Source organism: Grampus griseus (assembly GCF_964374135.1).
Source record: "Grampus griseus genome assembly, chromosome: 19".
In the NCBI taxonomy this organism is placed as follows: Eukaryota; Metazoa; Chordata; class Mammalia; order Artiodactyla; family Delphinidae; genus Grampus; species Grampus griseus.
In genome coordinates, this window is record NC_139013.1 from 18170888 (window position 1) to 18197251 (window position 26364).

Sequence of the window (26364 nt, forward strand, 5' to 3'; positions counted from 1 at the left end):
GTCATAAGTCTCCTCGGTGAAACTAGCAGAGCTACATCCCAGGCCCACAGGACAGCACCCCATATGAAGAGGCTGGCTTTAGGGCTGGACTGCAGGTATGCTTCAGAATTAGGATTGCTCTGCACCCGAGTCCTGCAGGTGAAACAGTCCTTGTGCGATGGTTAGAAGACTGAGTTCCGTGTGAGAGCTTTGCATGGTCAGAGCCAGGCCATTTCTCACCGTTTCCAAGAACTGTTACCTTTCCGTAATGGTCCAGTGCATGGCACTCAATCCTGTATAGTTAGCGGCTGATTATACTGAGCGTATACAATTTGAAATACCATTCTCTCTCCTTGGGCCTAAGTTTTGCCAATGCTGCCCGCTCATCAGCTGATTTAGGGAAAGGACCATTTTCACATAGTCCTTAATGGCGGTTTATAGGTGTGAGAGAATGATTATATGAACTTAATGTGATGGTAACAGGGTAATGTTCTGACACTTTCTCCCAGGCTGTTGTCTTTTTAGATGTGACATGAATTGTATACAATATTCTAGGTACCAGGTTTGTCTTTTTTGGGTATATTTTAAGAGATACGATATTTTGTTGCGAGTATCCTTCCTCAAAACACAAAGCAGTATGGCTCTTAGAGTCCTTTCCAAGGCTGTAACACGTAGCTTTGATACCATGATTTATAAGGGCGTTTAATGCGTCCCTGCCCCCAGCACACACAGTGAGTGCTCAAACCATGATAGGAACCACTGTTTGAGCTCACAGATGGCCAGGCCTTTTATACACATGGTTGCTGATCTTCACAACAACCCTACAAGGTTTAAGTATTACCATCTGTTTTACTGATGCAGAAACTGAGGCTCAAAAAAAGGTTGAATGCCTTACTCAAGGTCACATGGCTTCGAACCAACACCATCCAGAACTGTCAGAACTCAACTAGGTATCTTACAGACGATCTTCTCATTTAGTCCACATAACTCTCTGAGGTTGGTATTATAAAATCAATTTCACATTTCAGAAAATAGAAGACATAACTGAACTTACAAGAGGTTCAAAAAGGTAAAGCCAAACTATATTTCAAACCAGCTGAGGTAGCAAAATACCCACTCAGTGTGCAGCTGGCAGGCCGTCCACCACCCATGTCCTCCCCTTGCTTCAGATGGGACACAGTGACCGCTTTCCCGTTAGGAAGATCCACACTTTTTTCCTGTGATTACAAAGTGAGTTTTAAAAAGTGTCACATAGTACACTGGAGCCTCTTTATCAGCATTTGCACACGGAGCACAGGGGTGCTCCAGCTGGGCACAGATTCTGAAGGGCCTCATTTTTAGTTTTTTAACCTACAGGGTGATACCCTGCATGGATTCCAATCTTAGCATTATGGAAAGGCACGACCTCACCAGTTGTATTCTCATGCTTCATATGGAGAAGGGCTTGGAAAATGAAGATAACTTGGAAACCGCTGGTTTCCTACAATTATTTAATTATTCCAGCATAACTATTTTTTGTAGAATGTGAGCTGTAGAGATCAGAAATAAATACAGCTTATGATCTGAACTGTATCCTGCTGTACTTTTTCTCACTAGCCTGAAACAGAATTTTCTAACACCTTTTGTGGTTGGAAATACTAAGTTTAAACGGGATTGCAGATATAAACAAAAAAGAGCAAGATGTAGATTGATGTGTCTGTTTCAGTAAAATGCAGCCACATTATTGCTGAAGTATGGATACTAAAATTAATAAAATGACAAGTAGAAAAAACCCAGAAATCTGGAGATGTGCACTAAGCCTTTAAATAACATCAGGTACTAATAAAAGACCTGAAAAATGAATAACTTGTTTTATTTTGTTGAGGGTCTCTTCAGGTCATAATTTTCTATTGTGTACATATTTAAGATGACATACTTTATTAATAACTCAACATTTTACAATTACTGATACCAGTGGCAATGACATGGACAATTATTCTTAATTTTTCCTTTTAACAGAGGATAAAGCTGAGAAATTAGAAAGATAAAATAGTTAGGTCTATTTTATCAGCTCATGGTCAAGGATTCATTATTTTCTGATTTGTGTAAATATAACTCCGTCCACCTAACACATCATGTCCTTTTCAAGCCAAGGCCCCATCTACGTCAGCATTATCATGGAAGTATCTGTCTTACATTCAGTTTTGCAAACTGTTCCTGAATGGTGCCTTTACTCTCTGGATTAAGTGACACAACTGGTGTAAACGTGGTTGAGTTAGGAAACAAAACAACACCAACATCTTATGATTTTGTTCTATTATGGTAAGAATTTATATTAGATGCCTAAAATTAAACTTTTAATTCAAAGGAAGATCTACTAGAATCAACTTTCGCAAGGCAAACAATTTAAACAGGAATTACTCATATTGGGAAAAAAAAATCGATAAAAACCAAGTATGTCATAATCTTACAAACACTTTATGGTCTAAATGAGAAAACTGGATGCAGTATATTAATGTACCACCAGAAAAATGAGGTCTACAGTCCCCCAACACAACACACAAACCAGATTTTGCTGCACATCTAGGACTCTGGAAATGGTTTAAGCATCTTACAGTCATTTGAATTCTAAGATATAAACCAAAACATACTATCTATTGTATGGCATCAATTAAAAACAGAAACTCACTCTGAGAATTTATAGGGCCAAAAATGTTCATTTTACATCTTTGCTGCTTGATTCGGAAGAATCTATGTAGGCGAATACTGTGACTTTTTCTTAATCTGCCAATTTAGTCAACAGTTCTACATCAAAGCCAACTACAACCGCCACCCAACCCCAGAATCTGATTTTAGACTCAGACAAGTTATTCATTATAAAGAGGTGTGTCTAAGACTTTTCTTTATATCCTGGATTATGCAAATCAATGGTCACCGCAGTTGAGTGGATTAGCTGCCACGGTTACCTCCCAACCGCAGTTAGATATGCCGGTGGCATGACCACATCACAGAAAGGGTGAAGCAGAGAGGGTACCATCAGCACCATAAGGTTGTCAGGAGGAAAACAATACTTTTTAAAAGCGGCATTATTTATTATTTAATTATGTTGTTATTTTAAACATTGTGTTTGGCTTTAAGTAGTGGAGATGTTGAAATAGGTTAAGTCATAAATTATGGGTAGGGCTGTAGAAGAACAGGAGACGAAATAATATATTTATAAAATAATGCTATATAAGGCTTTCTTTATAAGAAGCTTTTTTTTCCTGGGAGCTTTAAAGCACAGATCATACCATTGTTCTAGGTCACAGGTCAGCAAACTCTATCAAACGATTTACTATTAAGCAGATAGTAAATAGTTTGGGCTTTGTGGTGCATACAGTCTTTGTAACAACTTCTCAGTGCTGCTGTTGTACCTCAAAAATAGCCATATACAGTATGTAAATGACTGGGTGTGGCTGTGTTCCAATAAAACTATTTACAAAAATGGATGGCAGGCCAGATTTGAAACAAGGGCTGTCAGTTTACTAATCCTTCTTCTATACCACCATTGTCCAACAGAAATACGATGTGAGCCACATATGCAATTTAAAACTTTATAGTAGCTACACAGAAAACCAGGTGAAATTAATTTTAATATTATTTAACCCAAAATATCCCAAATATCATTTCAACAACCAATATAAAATACATTAATGCGATACTTTTTTAAAAAATGATGTCTTCAGAACTGTTGTATATTATACACTTAGCATCCTAGTCATATTGTAAGTGCTCAACAGCCGCATGTGGCTGGTGGCTACCAAACTGCACATGTTCTGGATCTTTCATGCTGAGATTTCTACAACTGTCCAGAGGTTAGTGACGGTTTTGGGATTTGGCTCTTAAAAGATAGGACATAATTATGTTGCCCCTGGGGAGACAGGACAAGGGATTAAAGCTTTTGGGGAGAAATATTTGGCCTCAGACACTCGCAGCCGAGGTAGCCCAGGATTCTAGGGCACAAATGTGTAACTAGACCAATGATACAGTCAGATGATGTTAGCTTCACTTGCCAATGCAACGGATCAATGCAAGTGCAAAATGCTAACTGCCGTTAAGAGAGCTACTTTAGCAGTTTGAATACATCAGAATTTAAAGCGTATAAGGATGTGATTTGGAAGATAAAGTGAAGAACTGTGTAGCAAGGAGAAAAACTACAAAATTAGATTGAATTTTTTTAAAAAATTTTTTATTTATTTATTTTTGACTGTGTTGGGTCTTCATTGCTGTGCGTGGGCTTTCTCCAGTTGCAGTGAGCGGGGGCTACTCTTCGTTGTGGTTTGTGGGCTTCTCATAGCAGTGGCTTCTCTTGCTGTGGAGCACGGGCTCTAGGCGCGGGCTCAGTAGTTGTGGCTCGTTGGCTCTAGAGTGCAGGTTCAGTAGTTGTGGCACGTGGGCTTAGTTGCTCTGAGGCACGTGGGATCTTCCCGGACCAGGGGTTGAACCCATGTCCCCTGCATTGGCAGGTGGATTCGTAACCACTGCGCCACCAGGAGAGTTCCTAGATTGAATTTTTTAAAAGATTAAAACAATCTAAATGCTTTTTCAATTACCTTTGTGTAACAGAGTTTAATGCTAGTCATCAATAGTTTAACATGTTACCAAAGGGTAATCATAAGCCTTAGTTTAAGCCTGGGGAAGTTCTTCATTATTTAAATCCAAATTTCTAAGTGATTAAATCAACATTTCCAAAATAAGAATGGATATAACTTTTTGTTAATAAAACTTAGAGGCAAGTGTTTTTAACAAAAAAATTTATTACCAAAATACAATATTAAAGTCAATACATGACAAACTTCTGTAAAGTAAAATAAATTATTCTAACATTGTACAGTATTTCCAAAGGTAGTTAAAGTAGCGCTAAGACCTTGCTTCACTGTTTGTTGAACAGATAAACTGTTCTACCATGAAAATAATCCTAGAGTTTTAGGCATTAAGGCATGCAGCTTGATGTGCAGGATAATTTTACAAAATGCAAATCATCCTATTTTAATAAGATACAGTGTCAGAATTAACTGTAGTCTTTACATGTCAGTGTTCCAGAAATTTTTAGACTTTGGCTATAGAAGCAATGCCATAGTGTTACACAATACTTATTTCTTAAAAAAATACATGTATTCATGTCCATGAATATCAAACTCAAATCTCTATTAAATATATTTTATAGAATATTACTTAGAGCACCTTGCTGTACAATAAAAAAAGATTAAATAAGTGTCTATGAAAACTAAAAATATAATAAGTCTCAAAAGAGAAGCCTACTTGTCTTTGTCAAGCCAAGTACACTGCAGGAAGATACAATGTAAACATAGGTGCCCACCATTTGCTTTGTGAGAAAAGACAAAGAAAATAATAACAAAGCCACTGATAGCTACCTCAAATAGATGAAAGATCTAGAATAAAGGCTTCAGTCAGTGTCACTACACTGCACTGGCTGGACACAGAACTTGAAGTCTACAGGTCAAGTGGAATATAGGCATAGTACTGTTAGAACACTGGGGATACCAACCATATTCTGGATTATTAGAGAAAGAGAGAAAATGATAGAGCCCTGAAAAAGTATTATTTATAATGATCAGAATGCATCATCTTCCCCCTCCCCACCTTTGCCTTATCCAGTAAGTGTTTTAAAAACTATTTTCACTGTCAAATCTTAGAATTGTAAGTGTTCAGAGGGGAAAACAAATACTGAGCATTACATGGCAAAAGATCTAGTACCAGTAAATGTTATTCCTATAAAGGAATTCTTGCTGATTATTTTAATATCTATTCTATAATTAAAATTGCATATTTAGTCTTCATCGTATTCAATTGTTCTTAGTGGGGAGGGTTAACTTAAGGCTTGCCTCAAAACCATAATGGGAAGGTACACAACATCCTTGGTATATGGTTCCTCCTATAGGCCAAGAGAAAGCTTTTGAAGATATTTTAGGCTGGGAGCAGATGAATATTTAAAGACTTTTGAACTTCTGGGTTAATTTTTTCCCATGAGCTAGGGAAATTTTAAATTCATGATTCCAAATGGCAAATTTAACAGTCAATGGAAGTAGTTTAAGGAAATGAAGAAAGTTAATTTAAAAATACACTGTTGAAATTTTGGGAATGTTTTTTGGTTACTAGTATTTTCCAAATGATTATATAAAATTAAAGCCAAGGAAAATTTATAAAACAAAAACTCTTCTAAGGTTGTTAATTTTCAGAATAATAGATTTTTATAAAGAAACATTGAGTCAGAGCTACCAGTAATGAAAAAACTAAGTGGGAACAATATAGTTAATAATGGAACCATTTAAAAGTTTATTTTTGAATTTGAAATGAAATATAACTTTTAATTCTGAAAACAGGAGAAAATGAGAAAACCCACTGCATGTGGATTTGCGGAATATAGTTTAGTATATATGAATTCATTTTCTCTTTTAAAAACCAGATACCAGAAATGGATTAACTTTCACAAATAAACTAAAGCTACGTAAATTGAAGAGTTGCAAAGTTACAATCAACTCTGTTTGTTCAAATATCATCATCAAATTAGATTTTAAAAAGCAAAGCAACAAAACAAAACAAAACAAAAGCACGCAAATCAGACAGTATTTCAGGTTACCTGGCCCCCCTTAAATAGTTCCTAATGCTATCTGAAAAATGTTAATTCATTCGATTCATACCTGGACTTTGGGAAGAGAATTCTTTTCCTAAAATGTGTCTACAGAGTATCCTATTCAAGAAATTCTGTTTTCGATGTTTTCTAAGCTTTATGAGAGGCACAGCCTCAGCTCTAGAAGATGTTAGAGTCAAGTTCATAAAGAGCACCGTGAAGACGGTGCACCGCGTGGTGCACCGGCCGCCTTTTGACTTGTAGGCAGAACTGACATTAACAGAACAATGCATACGTAAATGATCAGAACTACAAAAGCAAACCCCAAAAACCCTGCTCTCTTCACTCTTTGAAATACACTGTAATACAAATGTGTAATTAATGAGAAGATTACATCTATTTGATGGCAAGTTTTAGTTGGCTTCCCATGTGTCCTATTGCACACCAATAAAATACAATTTCCTGGATAGGAGAAACCCAAATAGTTTTTGTTTGTTATTAAACGTTTTATAAACAACCTGAATTTTTACTACATTTTAGCCACATTTGGTTGTATCTCTTATGCTAAGTATAACTAAATAGAAAGCTCCAGGAAGTAAAATCTCAATAGTAGTACTCATTTTAAGGGGCTTTTGAATTTCATTCCTCTTCCCACAAATGTTTTTTATTTAACAGTTCAACCTACTTCCAAGGTCTGATAAGCAAATGCAATTTTTCCTACTTTGTTGTTTTTAGACAACAAGCTTGGTCTAGTTTAGAAGAGTGGATAAGAAGGCCTATGTAACTATTGAGAAGCTGCAGTGTTCCATCAACACTCTGAAAAGAACCTCTGAGAAGTGCACTGTGCTCAACCAGTCACCATTTTTATGAACCTTGAGATTTGGTTTGAGGCTGGTGGGAATTCACCTCTTTCCTCCTTTGCCCACAAGACATTCACTGTAAATTTAAGACAATAATTTCCTTTGTAAACGCCTGTTTACAATCTAGATTTGGATTTAGAGGTCTCTCTTCTTTTTTCTTTCTAAAGAGTAAAGTAATATATCTCAGATTGAGTATATGATTTGTTCCTATCAATCTGGCTAAAGATTTAGGTTGATCATCTCAAAGCCCTGTAATGATCTTTTCCTTCCTTTGTTGATACCAAAAAACCCTCAGACACGTGCCTCCCATTTCTCACAAGAGGGTTGTCATTCATGTCAAAATTGAGAATGAAGAAAATTAAGCTCTGCTTAAGATTGTGACACTTTCATAACAGTAAGTTTTAGAATAGTTCCTGAAAAGCCCTTTCTTAACTCTTTTGCTTGCATTTCTACACTATAACAAGCTTTTAATAATAAATACACTTAAACTAACAGGTAACAGAGGGTTATTATAAGAGTACATCTTTGCTGCCTCAACCCACTTCTCCTCACTCAAAATGCTTAAATATTATCACCCCTTATCCATTTGGAATTCCTTTTATTACATTACAAATTTCGTTCCAAAGTCACACCTGTCATTTCTTCAAAAATCACACCAACTATTTCTTCTGTGCCTAGTAAGTTACTGGACAGCACAAAGGGCAAACTGTGGTTTAAAGGATTCCTCTTCTGCTGTTTTCCTCTTCTGCTGTTTTCCTCTTCAGATAACTATTCCACCTAATTTGTGTTTAGAGTTGTGTTGTGGTCCTTATTTAGGATGATGTTTACAATTTCACCCTCATGCTCCTTCATATGATCCAAAAGATTTTCTTTGCTGGTAGACTCAAAACCACAAATACAACAACAGAAGAGTAAAACGCAATACTCCACGCCAGGAGGGGCCAGACTGGAGTTTTTTTCTAAACTATATGAGGTATTACTTGTAGGGTTTAGTTTCTCATTCTCGTTGGTACCTACGACTTCACTGGGAGCCTGGGAAATCAGCTCTGAGGATGACACCAAATTTTCTGAACTTCCAGTGAGAGAATCGGCTCCTTCTTCACTGCTGTTTAACACAGTCTTTCCGGAGGATTTCCCCTGAACTCTTAAAAACAAAAGAAAACACATCAAACCTTGAGTTGGTTATAATGCAGACTAGTAGACTTAATCCTAACTTTATATATAATGCATATATAATTATGAACAATAACCTATTTATATATAACAGTAAGATCAAATACCTGCCACTTTGTGAAATTGCATCATTAATAGCCTTGTTTACTTGTTCATAGTTATAATTTTGGTCACTGGCATGCTTCCACATATGAGACTTCAAAGAAGGAGGATGGCTGCATACATACCCACACAAAGAGCATCTGAAAGATAGATATGAAGTAAATCAGATGATCCCATATCATTTTTAGTAATTACAATGATTCTGTAACAATTATTAAATTTATTCTCCTGAAGACTTATTAGATATCACATTTCACTGAATCTAAGATGCCACTGATTATAAGAGACATACTGATTTCAGAGGCTAAAATGTCCTAGGGTGGATATCTCAGCATCAATGAAATAAAGTATTTTACATTATAAAGAATTTATAAGAATCAGGACAACATCCCAAATTATTTTAGCTATTACAGTATTTGGAAAGATTTCTAATATAGTAATATGAAAAATCTTTGCTCTATATTATTTAACAACACCCACATACACAAATACACAAAATCAGTACTCTATACCGCTCTATTTCTTAAGAAAGCAGGAAAGAATTAAGTAATTTTCAACATGAACTCTGTGCTTACTTACAGATTCACAGAAAATGTAAGTAGTCCTGAAATGCTTCAACAATTTAGATTTCATAAGTAAAACAAATAATTAATAATCTTAAAGTTTCTATTCAAAATAATAGTTGTTTCACATAATTGGGTATCCTTTGTAAAATCTGAACTGAATGAAGTAGTTAAAAAAAAGTAACGGACTATTTTTCAGAGCATGTTTAAGGTTTACTCACTCTCTCCCCTGCATACAGTTCCTCCTATTATTAACATCTTGCATCAGTGTGGAATATTTGTTACACTTGATGAAACAATATTGATATATTATTAACTAGAGTCTACAGTTTACATTAAGGGCTCACTGTGTTGTACACTTCTATGTATGTTAATAAATGCATTATGCCATGAATCTATCATTATAATATCATGCTGAATAATTTCCCAACCCTAAATATCCTCTGTGCTCCACCTATTCATCCCTCTCTTCCCCCAATCCCTGGGAATCACTGATTCTTTTACTGTCTCCATAGTTTTGCCTTTTCTAGAATGTCACATAATAGTTGGAATCATACAGTATATAGCCTTTTCAGACTGGTTTCTTTCCCTTTTCCATTCACATTTAAAGTTCCTCCACGTCTTTTCATGGCTTGAGAGCTCTTTTTTCTCCCTCCTATCGCTAATTAATATTACATTGTATGTATGTACTGGTTTGTTTATCCATTTCTCTACTGAAGGACATCTTCTAGCTGCTTCTAAGTTTTGGCAATTATGAATAAAGCTTCTATTAAACATTTATGTGTGGTTTTCGTGTGAGTGTAAGTTTTCATCATTTAGGTAAATACATAAGAGCAGAATTATGTTTATCTTTTTAGGAAAATGAAAACGTACTTTTAAAAAGACATTTTTATTAAATATTTAATTACAAACTTAACAAAAATCAGGTAACTTACCTGAACTCTTCTTCACAACAAGACAGTCAGCAGAGGGGTAAAAGAACCACTTTGGGATATGCCAGAGAATTCTGTTCTTTTGTTTGTTTGTTTTGGTGGGGGTGGGGGGCACACCACGAAGCATATGGGATCTTAGTTCCCCCGCCAGGGATTGAACCTGTGCCCCCTGCAGTGGAAGCATGGAGTCTTCACTGCTGGACGTCACAAAAGTCCCAGAACATTCTGTTCTTAGCAAGGTCTATTCTCAGGAGAAATCATTTAACCAGAGCCTAACCTACTGGAGTTTTATCAGAGCATATCTGACTGGAGGGAAGGAAATACCCAACTCCAGCCCACTCCAGCTATCTTGTCTACCAAGGGTTGGGGAGGGAGGGGATTGCAAAGTACAGTTCACAGCCCAGAGACACAGGCTTACTAAAAAACTGAGACCTAGTTATGGACTACAGAACATTTCCTCTCCCCCCACTTTTAACAACCACATTTCTAAAGGCCTATCTACAGCAGTACCTTTTACCCAGTACACCATGCCTGACTATCAAGAAAAAATTACAAGACATACTAAAAGGCAAAAACCAAAGCTGAAGAGACACAGCAAGCAAAGAAACAAGAGTCAGATATAGCAGGATGATGGAATTATCAGACTGGTGATTTAAAACAATTGCAATTAATATCCTAAGAACTCCAATGAATAAAATACACAGCCTGGGAAAACAGATGAGCAATGAAAGCAGAGATGGAAATTCTAAGAAAGAACCAAAAAGAAATCAAAAGAGACCAGAACCAAAAAGAGATAAAAAATACATAACAGAAATGAAGAGTGCCTATCATGGGGCCTATTAGTGAACTGGATACATCTGAGGAAAGAATCTCTAAGCTTGAGGATATCTCAATAGATAGAAACCTCCAAGACTAGAAAGCAAACAAAAAAAACGACTGGAAAAAACAGAAAAGAATATACAACCAAAAAAGGGACAATTACAAAAGGTGTAATCTATGTGTAATGGGAATACTAGAAGAAGAGAGAAAGGAACAGAAGAAATACTTTAAACAATAATGACTAGATTCCACATGCAGGACACAATTAAGAGTCTGCACGCTGCAACAAGGAGCCCACATGCTGCAACTAACACCTGGCACAACCAAATAAATAAATACATAAATAAAACAGCAGAAATAAAGACCACCTCAAACAAAAATTGAAATTTGTTGCTAATAGATCTGTCTTGTAAATAATGTTAAAGAAGTTCTTTAGAGAGAAGGTAAATGATATAAATCAAGAAACTAGGGGACTTCCTTAGTGGCGCAGTGGTTAAGAATCCGCCTGCCAATGCAGGGGACATGGGTTTGATCTCTGGTCCAGGAAGATCCCACATGCCACAGAGCAACTAAGCCCGTGAGCCACAACTACTGAAGCCCGCACACCTTCAGCCCATGCTCGGCAACGGAGAAGCCACTGCAACGAGAAGCCCACATACTGCAACGAAGAGCGGCCCCCACTCGCACAACTAGTGAAGGTCCGCACGCAGCAATGAAGACCCAACGCAGCCAAAAATAAACAAACAAATTAATTAATTAAAAAAAAAGAAACTTGGATCCACACAAAGGAAAAACATCAGATAAGGTATAAGAAGAATAAAATAAAAGCTTTTATTTATATTTATTAATACAGTTTATTTTAACATCTTTATTGGAGTATAATTGTTTTACAATGGTATGTTAGTTTCTGCTTTATACCAAAGTGAATCAGCTATACATATACATATATGCCTGTATCTCTTCCCTCTTGCATCTCCCTCCCTTCCACCCTCCCTATCCCCCCCCCAGGTGGTCACAAAGCACGGAGCTGATCTCCCTGTGCTATGCGGCTGCTTCGCACTAGCTATCTATTTTACATTTGGTAGTGTATATATGTCCATGCCACTCTCTCACTTTGTCCCAGCTTACCCTTCCCCCTCCCCGTGTCCTCAAGTCCATTCTCTAGTAGGTCTGCATCTTTACTGCCATCCTGGCCCTAGGTTCTTCATGACCATTATTTATTTATTTCTTAAAGATTCCATATATATGTGTTAGCATATGGTCTTTGTTTTTCTCTTTCGGACTTACTTCACTCTGTAAGACAGACTCTAGGTCCATCCACCTCACTACAAATAACACAATTTCGTTTCTTTTTATGACTAATATTCCACTGCATATATGTGCCACATCTTCTTTATCCATTCATCTGTCGATGGACACTTAGGCTGGTTCCATGTCCTGACTATTGTAAACAGAGCTGCAATGAACACTGTGGTACATGACTCTTTTTGAATTATGGTTTGCTCAGGGTATATGTCCAGTAGTGGGATTGCTGGGTCATACGGTAATTCTATTTTTAGTTTTTTAAGGAACCTCCATACTGTTCTCCATAGTGGCTGTATCAATTTACATTCCCACCAACACTGCAAGAGGGTGCCTTTTTCTCTACACCCTCTCCAGCATTTACTGTTTGTAGACTTTTTGATGATGGCCATTCTGACTGGTGTGAGGTGATACCTCAATGTAGTTTTGATTTGCATTTCTCTGATGATTAGTGATGTTGAGCATTCTTTCATGTGTTTGTTGGCAATGTGTATATCTTCTCTGGAGAAATGTCTATTTCAGTCTTCTGCCCATTTTTTTGATTGGGTTGTTTGTTTTTGTGATGTTGAGTTGCATGAGCTGCTTGTAAATTTTGGAGATTAATCCCTTGTCAGTTGCTTCATTTGCAAATATTTTCTCCCATTCTGAGGGTTGTCTTTTTGTCTTGCTTATAGTTTTCTTTGCTGTGCAAAAACTTTGAAGTTTCATTAGGTCCCATTTGTTTATTTTTGTTTTTATTTCCATTTCTCTAAGAGGTGGGTCAAGAAGGATCTTGCTGTGATTTATGTCATAGGGTGTTCTGCCTATATTTTCCTCTAAGAGTTTGATAGTGTCTGGCCTTACCTTTAGGTCTTTAATCCAGTTTGAGTTTATTTTTGTGTATGGTGTTAGGGAGTGTTCTAATTTCATTCTTTCACATGTAGCTGTCCAGTTTTCCCAGCACCACTTATTAAAGAGGCTGTCTTTTCTCCATTCTATATTCTTGCCTCCTTTATCAAAGATAAGGTGACCATATGTGCATGGGTTTATCTCTGGGCTTTCTATCCTCTTCCATTGATCTATATTTGTTTTGGTGCCAGTACCATACTGTCTCGATTACTGTAGCTTTGTAGTATAGTCTGAAGTCAGGGAGCCTGATTCCTCCAGCTCCATTTTTCTTTCTCAAGATTGCTTTGGCAATTCAGGATCTTTTGTGTTTCCATACAAATTGTGAATTTTTTTGTCCTAGTTCTGTGAATAATGCCAGTGGTAGTCTGAGAGGGACTGCATTGAATCTGTAGATTAATTTGGGTAGTATAGTCATTTTCACAATGTTGATTCTTCCAATTCAAGATCATGGTATACCTCTCCACCTACTGGTATCATCTTTAATTTCTTTCATCAGTGTCTTACAGTTTTCTGCATACAGGTCTTTTGTCTCCTTTGGTAGGTTTATTCCTAGGTATTTCATTCTTTTTGTTGCAGTGGTAAATGGGAGTGTTTCCTTAATTTCACTTTCAGATTTTTCATCATTAGTGTATAGGAATGCAAGAGATTTCTGTGCATTAATTTTGTATCCTGCTACTTTACCAAATGCACTGATTAGCTCTAGTAGTTTTCTGGTAGCATCTTTAGGATTGTCTATGTATAGTATCATGTCATCTGCAAACGGTGACTGCTTTACTTCTTTTCTGATTTGCATTGCTTTTATTTCTTTTTCTCCTCTGCCTGCTGTGGCTAAAACTTCCAAAACAATGTTGAATAACAGTGGTGAGAGTGGGCAACCTTATCTTGTTCCTTATCTTAGTGGAAATGGTTTCAGTTTTTCACCACTGAGGACGATGTTGGCTATGGGTTTATCGTATATGGCATTTATTATGCTGAGGTAAGTTCCCTCTATGCCTACTCTCTGGAGGGTTTTTATCATAAATGGGTGTTGAATTTTGTCGGAAGCTTTTTCTGCATCTATTGAGATGATCATATGGTTTTTATTCTTCAATTTGTTAATATGGTGTATCACATTGATTGATTTGAGTATACTGAAGAATTCTTGCATTCTTGGGATAAACCCCACTTGATCATGGTGTAGGGTCCTTTTAATGTGCTGTTGGATTCTCTTTGCTAGTATCGTTGAGGATTTTTGCATCTATGTTCATCAGTGATATTGGCCTGTAGTTTTCTTTCTTTGTGACATCTTTGTCTGGTTTTGCTATCAGGGTGATGGTGGCCTCGTAGAATGAGTTTGGGAGTGTTCCTCCCTCTGCTATATTTTGGAAGAGTTTGAGAAGGATAGGTGTAAGCTCTTCTCTAAATGTTTGATAGAATTCGCCTGTGAAGCCATCTGGTCCCGGGCTTTGGTTTGTTGGAAGATTTTTAATCACAGTTTCAATTTCAGTGCTTGTGATTGGTCTGTTTATATTTTCTATTTCTTCCTGATTCAGTCTTGGAAGGTTGTGCTTTTCTAAGAATTTGTCCATTTCTTCTAGGTTGTCCATTTTATTGGCATATAGTTGCTTGTAGTAATCTCTCACGATCCTTTGTATTTCTGCAGTGTCAGTTTTTACTTCTCCATTTTCATTTCTAATTCTATTGATTTGAGTCTTCTCCCTTTTTTTCTTGCTGAGTCTGGCTAATGGTTTATCAATTTTGTTTATCTTCTCAAAGAACCAGCGTTTAGTTTTATTGATCTTTGCTATTGTTTCCTTCATTTCTTTTTCATTTATTTCTGATCTGATATTTATGATTTCTTTCCTTCTGCTAACTTTGGGGTTTTTTTGTTCTTCTTTCTCTAATTGCTTTAGGTGTAAGGATAGGTTGTTTATTTGAGATGTTTCTTGTTTTTTAAGGTAGGATTGTATTGCTGTAAACTTCCCTCTTAGGACTGCTTTTGCTGCATCCCATAGGTTTTGGGTTGTTGTGTCTCCATTGTCATTTGTTTATAGGTATTTTTTGATTTCCTCTTTGATCTCTTCAGTGATCTCTTGGTTATTACGTAGTGTATTATTTAGCCTCCGTGTATCTGTATTGTTTGTATTGTTTACAGATTTTTTTCCTGTAATTGATATCCAGTCTCATAGCATTGTGACCGGAAAAGATACTTGATACGATTTCAATTTTCTTAAATTTACCAAGGCTTGATTTGTGACCCAAGATACGATCTATCTTGGAGAATGTTCCACGAGCACTTGAGAAGAAAGTATATTCTGTTGTTTTTGGATTGAATGTCCTATAAATATTAATTAAGTCCATCTTGTTTAATGTATCATTTAAAGCTTGTGTTTCCTTATTTACTTTCATTTTGGATGATCTGTCCATTGGTGAAAGTGGGCTGTTAGAGTCCCCTACTACTGACTGTGTTACTGTCGATTTCCCCTTTTATGGCTCTTAGCATTTGCCTTATGTATTGAGGTGCTCCTATGTTGGGTGCATAAATGTTTACAATTGTTGTATCTTCTTCATGGATTGATCCCTTGATCATTATGTAGTGTCCTTCTTTGTCTCCTGTAATAGTCTTTGTTTTAAAGTCTATTTTGTCTGATATGAGAAGTGCTCCTCCAGCTTTCTTTTTTTTTTGCGGTTCACGGGCCTCTCACTGTTGTGGCCTCTCCCATTGCGGAGCACAGGCTACAGACGCGCAGGCTTAGAGGCTATGGCTCACGGGCCTAGCCGCTCCGCGGCCTGTGGGATCTTCCTGGACCGGGCCACGAACCTCTGTCCCCTGCATTGGCAGGCGGACTCTCAACCACTGCGTCACCAGGGAAGCCCCTCCAGCTTTGATTTCCATTTGCATGGAGTATCTTTTTCCATCTCCTCACTTTCAGTCTGCATGTTTCCCTAGGTCTGAAGTGGGTCTCTTGTAGACAGCATATATATGGGTCTTGTTTTTGTATCCATTCAGCCAGTCTGTGTCTTTTGGCTGGAGCATTTAATCCATTTACATTTAAGCTAATTATCAATATGTATGTTCCTATTACCATTTTCTTAATTGTTTTGGGTTTGTTATTGTAGGTCTTTTCCTTCTCTTGTGTTTCCTACCTAGAGAAGTTCCTTTAGTATTTGCTGTAAAGTTGGTTTGGTGGTGCTGAATTCTTAGCTTTGGTTGTCTGTAAAGGTTTTCATTTCTCCGTCAAATCTAAATGAGATCCTTGCTGGGTAGAATAATCTTGGTTGTAAGTTTTTTTCCCTTTCATCACTTTAAATATGTTCTGCCACTCCCTTCTAGCTTGCAGAGTTTCTGCTGAAAGATCAGCTGTTAACCTTATGGGGATTCCCTTGTATGTTATTTGTTGTTTTTCCCTTGCTGCTTTTAATATTTTTTTCTTTGTGTTTAATTTTTGATAGTTTGACTAATATGTGTCTTGGCGTGTTTCTCCTTGGATTTATCCTGTATGGGACTCTGTGCTTCCTGGACTTGATTAACTATTTCCTTTCCCATATTAAGGAAGTTTTCAACTATAATCTCTTCAAATATTTTCTCAGTCCCTTTCTTCTCTTCTTTTTCTGGGACCCCTATAATTCAAATGTTGGTGCATTTAATGTTGTCCCAGAGGTGTCTGAGACTGTCCTCAGTTCTTTTCATTCTTTTTTCCTTATTCTGCTCTGCAGTAGTTATTTCCACTATTTTATCTTCCAGGTCATTTATCCGTTCTTCTGCCTCAGTTATTCTGCTACTGATGCCTTCTAGAGAATTTTTAATTTAATTTATTGCGCTGTTCATCATTGTTTGTTTGCTCTTTAGTTCTTCTAGGTCCTAGTTAAACGTTTCTTGTATTTTCTCCATTGTATTTCCAAGATTTTGGATCATCTTTACTATCATTATTCTGAATTCTTTTTGAGGTAGACTATTTCCTCTTCATTTGTTAGGTCTGGTGGGTTTTTACCTTGCTCCTTCATCTGCTGTGTGTTTCTCCATCTTCTCATTTTGCTTAACTTACTGTGTTTGGGGTCTCCTTTTCGCAGGCTTCAGGTTCGTAGTTCCCGTTGTTTTTGGAGTCTGCCCCCAGTGGCTAAGGTTGGTTCAGTGGGTTGTGTAGGCTTCCTGGTGGAAGGGACTAGTGCCTGTGTTCTGGTGGATGAGGCTGGATCTTGTCTTTCTGGTGGGCAGGTCTGTGTCTGGTGGTGTGTTTTAGGGTGTCTGTAACCTTATTATGATTTTAGGGAACCTCTCTGCTAATGGGTGGGGCTGTGTTCCTGTCTTGCTGGTTGTTTGGCATAAGGTATCCAGCACTGTAGCTTGCTGGTCGCTGAGTGGAGCTGGGTCTTGGCGTTGAGATGGAGATCTCTGGGAGATTTTCGCCGGCTGACATCATGTGGAGCTGGGAGGTCTCTGGTGGACCAATGTCCTGAACTTGGCTCTCCTGCCTCAGAGGCACAGCCCTGACACCTGGCCGGAGCACCAAGACCCTGTCATCCACACGGCTCAGAATAAAAGGGAGAAAAAAAAGACAGAATAAAATAAAATAGTTATTAAAATAAAAAATAATTAAAAATTTAAAAATAAGAAAAATGAAAGAAAGAGGAGAGCAACCAAACCAAAAAACAAATTCACCAATGATAACAAGCAGTAAAAAGTATAAAACAAACAAACAAAAAAACTGGACAGACAGAACCGTACGACAAATGGTAAAAGCAAAGCTATACAGACAAAATCACATACAGAAGCATACACATACACACTCACAAAAAGAGAAAAAGGGAAAAAAAAATATATCATTGCTCCCAAAGTCCACTGCCTCAATTTGGGATGATTCGTTGTCTATTCAGGTATTCCACAGATGCAGGGTATATCAAATTGATTGTGGAGATTTAATCCGCTGCTCCTGAGGCTGCTGGGAGAGATTTCCCTTTCTCTTCTTTGTTCGCACAGCTCCTGGGGTTCCGCTTTCGATTTGGCCCCGTCTCTGTGTGTAGGTCACCTGAGGGCATCTGTTCCCGCTCAGAGAGGATGGGGTTAAAGGAGCAGCTGATTTGGGGGCTCTGGCTCACTCAGGCTGGGGGGAGAGAGGGGTATGGAGTACGGGGCGAGCCTGTGGCAGCAGAGGCCAGCCTGACGTTGCAACAGCCTGAGGCACCAGGTGTTCTCCTGGGGAAGTTGTCCCTGGATCATGGGACCCTGGCAGCAGCAGGCTGCAACAGCCTCCCGGGAGGGGAGGTGTGGATAGTGACCTGTGCTTGCACGCAGGCTTCTTGGTGGCTGCAGCGGCAGCTTTACTGTCTCATGCCCGTCTCGGGGGTCCGCGCTGATAGCCACAGCTCGCCCCCGTCTCGAGCTCGTTTAAGTGGCGCTCCTAATCCCTTCTCGTTGCGCACCAGGAAACAAAGAGGCAAGAAAGTCTCTTGCCTCTTCGACAGCTCCAGACCTTTTCCCAGACTCCCTTCTGGCTAGCTGTGGCGCACCAGCCCCCTTCAGGCTGTGTTCACGCAGCCAATCCCAGTCCTCTCCCTGGGATCCGACCTCTGAAGCCGGAGCCTCAGCTCACAGCCCCCACCTGTCCTGGCAGGTGAGCAGACAAGCCTCTCGGGCTGGTGAGAGCTGGCCGGCACTGATCCTCTGTGCGGGAATGTTTCTGCTTTGCCCTCCGCACCCGTTGCTGTGCTCTCCTCCGTGGCTCTGAAGCTTCCTGCGTCCGCCACCCACAGTCTCTGCCTGCGAAGGGGATTCCTAGTGTGTGGAAACCTTTCCTCCTTCACAGCTCCCTCACACTGGTGCAGGTCCCATCCCTATTCTTTTGTCTCTGTTTTTTCCTTTTCCTTTTACTCTACCCAGGTACGTGGGGAGTTTCTTGCCTTTTGGGAGGTCTGAGGTCGTCTGCCAGTGTTCAGTAGGTGTTCTCTAGGGGGTTGTTCCACATGTAGATGTATTTCTGATGTATTTGTGGGGAGGAAGGTGATCTCCCATCTTACTCTTCTGTCATCTTGAAGCTCCTCTCTCGCATTTCTTTCAGATTTTTTTTTTTAAATGTGGGCCATTTTTAAAGTCTTTATTGAATTTGTTACAATATTGCTTCTGTTTTATGTTTTGGTTTTTTAGCCAGGAGGCATGTGGGATCTTAGCTCCCCAACCAGGGATTGAACCCGCACCCCTTGCATTGGAAGGTGAAGTCTTAACCACCGGACCACCAGGGAAGTCCTTATTTTTAATTGATCTGAGAGATAACAGTTTGTTCAAAATAATAATGGCAACAATGTATCCGATTATGTATGCTTATGTATGTGCGCACGCACACACACACACGCTTATGTATAAGTGAAATGAATGAAAGAAGTGATGCAAGGGATGGAAGAGAAGAATTAGGTTATTTTATTATAATGTACCTGGACTACCCATGAAGCCAGTATATTGTTACTTGAAGGTGGATTTTGATTAGCTTTAAATGTATGTGCCAAATGCTAGGGAAACCATTAATAAAAAGTAAAAAATGAAGTATACCTGATATGCTAAGAAAGGAGAGAATGGAATCATATAACATGCTCAGTGAAAACCACAAAAGGCAGAAAAAGAGTAAAAAAAAAAAAATAGAACAAAGAACAACAGAAAACAAATAGAAAACAGTAATAAATATGGTAGCTATAAATTCAACTATCAATCATCATTTTAAACGTCAATGGTCTTAATACACCAATTAAAAGATGGAGATTGTCAGAGTGAATAAAGAACAAGACACAACTATATGTTGTCTATAAGAAACCCACTTTATAAAGACACGTTATCAATGAAAAGTAAATGGACTGACATAGATATACCAAATTAACACTCTTCAAAAGAAAGCAGGAATAGCTATATTCATTTCAAACAGAGCAGACTTGAGAGTAAGGGAAGTTATCAGGGGAAAAAAGGTGCATTACATAATGACAAAGGGGTCATTTCTCCAAGAAGGCATAATGATCCTTAGCATGAATGTGTCTAACAACAGAGTGTAAAAATATGTAAGGCAAAAAACTGACAAAACTGCAAGGAGAAATAAATGAACTACTATTGTATTTGGAGTAGTAAACACCCCTCTATCAGGAATGGACAGATCCAGCAGGCAGAAAAATCAGTAAGGACATAGCTGAACTCACCCCCATCAATCAGTTGGATATAATAGACATCTACAGACTACTTCATTCAACAACAGCAAAATACACATTCTTCTCAAACACACATGAAATATTCACCAAGATAGACCTCATTCTGGGCCAAAAAACACACCTTAACAGATTTAAAAGAATAGAAATCATGTAGTGTTTGCTCTCAGACCAAAATGAAACTAGAAATCCATAACGGAAGGATAATTGGAGAATCTCAAAATATTTGGAGATTAAACAACACACTTATACATAACACATGGGTCAAGGAAGAAATCACACAAAAAAATTTACAATATTTTAAACTAATGAAAATACAACTTATCCAAATGTGTGGGATGCAGTAAAAGCAGTACTTTTCTCTCTTCTTGGAGAGAAATTTATAGCATTAAATGCATGTATTAGAAAAGAAGATCTAAAATCAATCATCTAAGTCTCCACTTTGGTAAACTAGAAAAAAAGAGCAAATTAAATCCTAAGTCAGTAGAAGAAAAGAAATAATAAAAATTAGAGCAGAAATCAATGAAATTGAAATCAGGAAATCAACAGAGAATATCAACAAAATCAAAATCTGGTTCTTTGAAAAGAACAATAAAATCAATAAGCCAGAAAGTAAACAGGATACTTAAGAAAAAAGAGGGACAAAAATTACTAGTACCAGAAATGAAAGTGGGGACATCACTATAAACCCCACAGACACTAAAAGGATAATCAAGGAATAATATGAACAAGTCTGCGCCCACAAATTTGATAACCTACATGAAATGGACCAATTCCTTGAAAGACACAATCTGCCAAAACTCACACAAGAAAAAAACAGACAATCTGAAGAGGGCTGTATCTATTAAAGAAATTGAATCAGGTCCAAAACAGGAAGTTCCAGATCCAGATGGGTTCCCTGGTGAAATCTACCAGACATTTAGGAATAAATTATACCAATTCTCTACAATTTCTTTCAGAATATAGGAGCAGAGGGAATACTTCCTAACTCATTCTATGAGGCCAGGATTACTCTAATACCAAAACTACACAAAGACATTACAAGAAAAAAAAGAAAAACCTATAGCCCAATAGCTTTCATGAGCATAGATGCAAAATCCTTAACAAAATATCAGTAAATTGAATCCAACAATTCATAAAAAGAATTATATACCATAACCAAGTGTAATTTATCCCAGGTATGCTGGTTCAACATTTGAAAATCAATCAACATAAATCATCACATTAACAGGTAAAGAAAAAACATACTAAACACATCAACAGAAGCAGAAAAAGCATCTGACAAAATCCAACACTCGTTCATGATAGAAACTCTCAGCAAACTAGGAACAGAGGGGAATTTCCTCAAATGGACAAAGAATATCTGCAGTAAATCTATAGGTAACATCATACTTGATAAGAAACTAGAAGCTTTCCTGGTAAGTTCAGGAACGAAGCACAGATGTCCTCCCTCACCATTCCTTTTCAACATCATAACTGAAGTCTTAGCTAAATATATATACACTTTTTTGTTCACAGATGATATGACTGTCTATGCAGAAAATCTGAAAGAATACACCAAAACACTCCTGGAACTAATAAGCGATTATAGCAAGGTTGCAGGACACAAGCTTAATATACAGAAGTCAATTGCTTTCCTATATTCCAGCCATGAACAAGTGGTATTTGAAATTAAAACATAATACCATTTACATTAGCAGTCCTGAAAACGAAGTACTTGGGTATAAAACTAATAAAATATGTACAACGTCTATATGAGGAAAACTACAAAACCCTGATAAATCAAAGAACTATAAATGTGGAGAGATTCTATATTCATGGATAGGAAGACTTAATATTGTCAAGATGTCAGTTCTTCCCAACTTGATCTATAGATTCAATACGATTCCAATAAAAATCCCAGCAAGTTATTTTGTGGATACTGACAAACCGATTCTAAAGTTTATATGGATAGGCAAAAGATTCAGAATAGCCAACACAATATTGAAGGAGAAGGACAAAGTTGAAGGTGTGACTCTACACATCCATGGGATCAGTAAAAGATCAGTGGTCACCAGGGTTTGGGCCACTGAGGGGGAATGAATAGGTGGGATTCAGGGGATTTTTAGGGCAGTGAAACTACTCTGTATGATACTATAATACTGTAATGGTGGATACAGGTCATTATAAATTTGTTCAAATGCATATAGTGTACAGCACCAAGAGTGAACCCTAATATAAACTACAGACTTAGGATGATAATGATGTGTCAATATTGGCTCATCAATTCTAACAAATGGCCTACTCTGGTGGGGAATGCTGATAATGGGGGAGGTTATGGATGTGGGGCAGAGAGTATATAGGAAATCTTTGTACTTCTGCTCAATACTGCAATGAACCTAAATTGCCTCTAAAAAATAGCCTATTAAAAAGAGTTGACAGTTGGGACTTCCCTGGCGGTCCAGTGGTTAAGACTCCACGCTTCCACTGCAGGGTTTGATCCCTGGTCAGGGAACTAAGATCCTGCATGCCACGTGGTGTGGCCAAAAAAAAAAAAGTCATTGAGAACACAGCCCATAAGCTGTGATGTTTGCACCAGTATATGTTCATTCTTTTAGGAAACAGAGAAAGAAGAAAAAGAAATGAGATAACCAATTTTTTTTTTCTAAAGGCCTACCATTCCAGTGGCTGAAGTCAATAGAGTAGCCAGCTTCTTTGTATTTAAATTAGCTTGAACCTTTAAAAGTTCCAGAGTTAAAAAAGGCTTTCAAAGTCTTTTTATGAAGTTAGAATAACACTGATACTAAAATTTGGCAAGGGCAACAGAAAAAAGAAAACTACACATCAATCTCACTTATGACTACCAATGCAGATACAAAATGCTGGCAAACAGAATCTTCCAGTACATTAAAACAATAATAATACCATGAAGAAGGGACACTTATTTTAGGAATACAGAGAATTTAATATTAGGAAAAGTATTATTATAATTCACTATTTGAAAGGATCAGAAGAGAAAAGTCGTATTTTCACTGTTGTCACTGAAAGTTAATCTAAAGAAATTCAGTATCCATCTTAACAAAACGTTTTATTATGGAAATCTTTAAGCAAAAAACTAAAGTAGGAAAGAATAATGCATCTCCACCACCCTGCTCCAATAATTATCGACATTCTGCCAGTCTTGTTTCATGTATTCCCCCAACTTAAATTTCCCTGATTTTTGCAGAAATGTGTTACTTGAATGAGGATCCAAACAAGATCTACACAGCTGTCCCTGGGTATCTGCAGGGAACTGGTTCCAAGACCTCCCACAGATACCGAAATCTGAGATGCTCAAGTCCCTCATATAAAATGGTGTAGTACTATATTGCATTTGGTTGGCATATATCTTAAGTCTCTTTTAATCTGTAATAATTCTTCTTCCTTTCCCCCATCCCCCTCATGCCATTCATATGTTGAAGAAACCAGGTCATCTGCCTTCTAGAATTTCTCATATTATGAACTGCACTAATTACTTTCTGTTAGTGTTATGTTCCTGTATTCCCCCCAGTTTTTGTAAACTGGTAGTGAGATCTAGAAAAGGGTTCTAAACCTTAGCACTTGACATTGGGCTAGATAATTCTTTATTGTGGGGGCTGCTCTGGGCATTGTAGGATGTTTTTAGCAGCATCACTGGCTACTAGCACCTTCTCTCCCTGTTGCGACAACCAATAATGTCTCCAGACACTGCCAAATGTCTCACCTGGTGAGAACTACTGATGTAGAGGTTTCATTAGATTCAGGGTTAGTTTTTTTCACTTCTATTTTTTTTTTGCAAATATACTTCATGGGTACAGCTGTGTTCCCTACCACATTTTAGGAGGTACTTGGATCAGGCTGACAACAGTTAAACCCAGTTAACACTCAATAAAATTTCTCACCAAAATACAGTAGGTGAATAATTCTACAAATTATCTATCTATCTTCAAAAATATATCTCTTTCAACCCCAAAACTAGTATAAAGTTTAATGAGGAAACACCAGAATCATTCCCATTAAGCCCAAGAACAAAATAAGGATGGTCACTATCCCCACTATTACTTAAGTGTTGTGGAGCTACTAGTCAGTACAATTAGGTAATAAAAGAAGAGGTACAAATATCATAAAGGAAAGGTTGAGAAAATTATTTGCAGATAATACAATTATATACCTGGCAATCCAACAGGAATTAAAAACTTTTACAAGTAATAAGATAATTCAATAAGCATGTAAAGCTAACATCCTGTATAGATCAACAGCTTTCCCAAGTAACAATACTGAAAGCTAGGAAAGGAAGAAAAAGATCCAAGTTATAAGAGCAATGGAAAAAAAAAAAAATACATAGGAATAAGCCTAGCAATAAGTATGTGTGTATGTGTGTGCTTGTGTGTATGTAGGCAGTCCTTGCTGTGTATGGTTCTGATATGCATGGATTTTGGTTACTATGGCTTAGTTAAATGAGTCTCCTAACAACACTGTTCAAATTTCATAGTACATTAACTGTGAGTAACTGTAGAGTACAAACTTCACCGGAACTCTCTGGTCCACTATGAAAACAAAGGTGCTTTATGATCAGTGACTAATTATGTCGTTTCTTTCAAAGTCTGTCAGTGATTAGTCACTCACTTCTATTAATTCACTCACAGACAGCAAAGTATGTAGTTACGTTGCCTCCTTGTATCCCAGTGATAAACCCATGTAACATTTTACAAAAATGGATAATCCAAAAGAGAGAACTGGCCAACAAAATGGAAGTACATAGAGCAAGAAACAGAAAAGTGGTAACACTGGAAGTAAAATTAGACTCAAATGTAAATGGAGTTAGAGAACAAATAGCTGACCACAGGAATGCTGACACTGCCACCACTGAAGAAACTCGGGATATGCAGCCAGAGGATCTCCATGAAGATGAACTTAACGACATAAATAAGGAAAGTTATTCCCCAGGGAGGTTATGCCAGTGAAAAATTTCATATTACAGAAACTCTCGGAGATGTTTCATGATATTTAAAGAGCAAAGGATAAAATGTCTTTGAAAGTTGATCCATACTTAGAAAGGAGTATGACAACTGGCCAATGCACAGAAAAGCTGCTCACCCCATGCTGTAAGGCCTACAATGAGAAGGCAAGCACCGCGCAAACTACTCTTGAGAAGTTTCTTACAAGAAATAAAACACTTTAATTCTCAATGTTTCTAAGTTTTAAGTTACAGTGTACTAGGTTAATATTACTTTTAGTATTTTTAATTTCCCTATATAACTGACAGAAAAGAGTTTTTAATGTTTTAAGAAAAATGTTTAAAGGTAATCGAACAATTGTAATTTTCACCATTAATTAAGATGGCTTTGCATGGTTCCAGCTTGCACGGTCATTTTTAAAGTCCCATGCTATTGCACAAACCGAGGACTATCTGTGTACTTAATACACACATATATGTGTGTGTGGATATACACACAGGCAAAACAGGAAATGTACACAATAACATACATGGAAAAAACTTTAAAGGGACAGAATAGATGACCTGAAAAAATGGAAAAGCCCATACCTTGTTTGTATAAAGTTGTTAATTCTTTCTAAATTAATCTAGAAGCTTAACATGATCCCAATACAAACAGCAACAGAATTATTTTAAGAGGAAACTATGACAAGCTGATTCTAAAGTTCATCTGTGCACATATGTATTACCCAATCAAAACCTCAAACAAGAAACTGAACTACCCACAAAATCCACGTACTTAACTTCATTTCCTTATCAGCATTTGTCCCACAGAATTTGTAATACTTTACATTTATGACTGAAAAAATGATTTTTGGTGAATCATGTAAGAGTGGTATAAGGTGTATATGCAATTTAAAAAAATGATAAACACTGGGTTCATAATACTTGCTTAAGGGAGAACATTACCTCTGAAGAGCTCTTTGTGGGTTCCTTCAACATCTCATACCTGTTCCTCCTCAAAAGAGGCATCACTTCTCTGAAT

General features: G+C 37.5%; 1 protein-coding gene across 1 annotated transcript in view; it reads right to left on the reverse strand.

The window, feature by feature from the left end:
- Positions 1 to 4807: 4807 nt before the first annotated feature.
- The window catches only part of ZNF507 (zinc finger protein 507), a 47224-nt gene continuing 25667 nt past the window's right edge, over positions 4808 to 26364 (reverse strand). Inside the window, exons 6-7 of the mRNA XM_082676076.1 lie at positions 8730 to 8864; positions 4808 to 8593 (exon numbers count right to left, since the gene is read on the reverse strand). Of these exons, the coding sequence (XP_082532202.1) occupies positions 8227 to 8593; positions 8730 to 8864 (502 nt within the window). The 3' untranslated portion in view covers positions 4808 to 8226. The remainder of the gene's footprint in view (positions 8594 to 8729; positions 8865 to 26364) is intronic.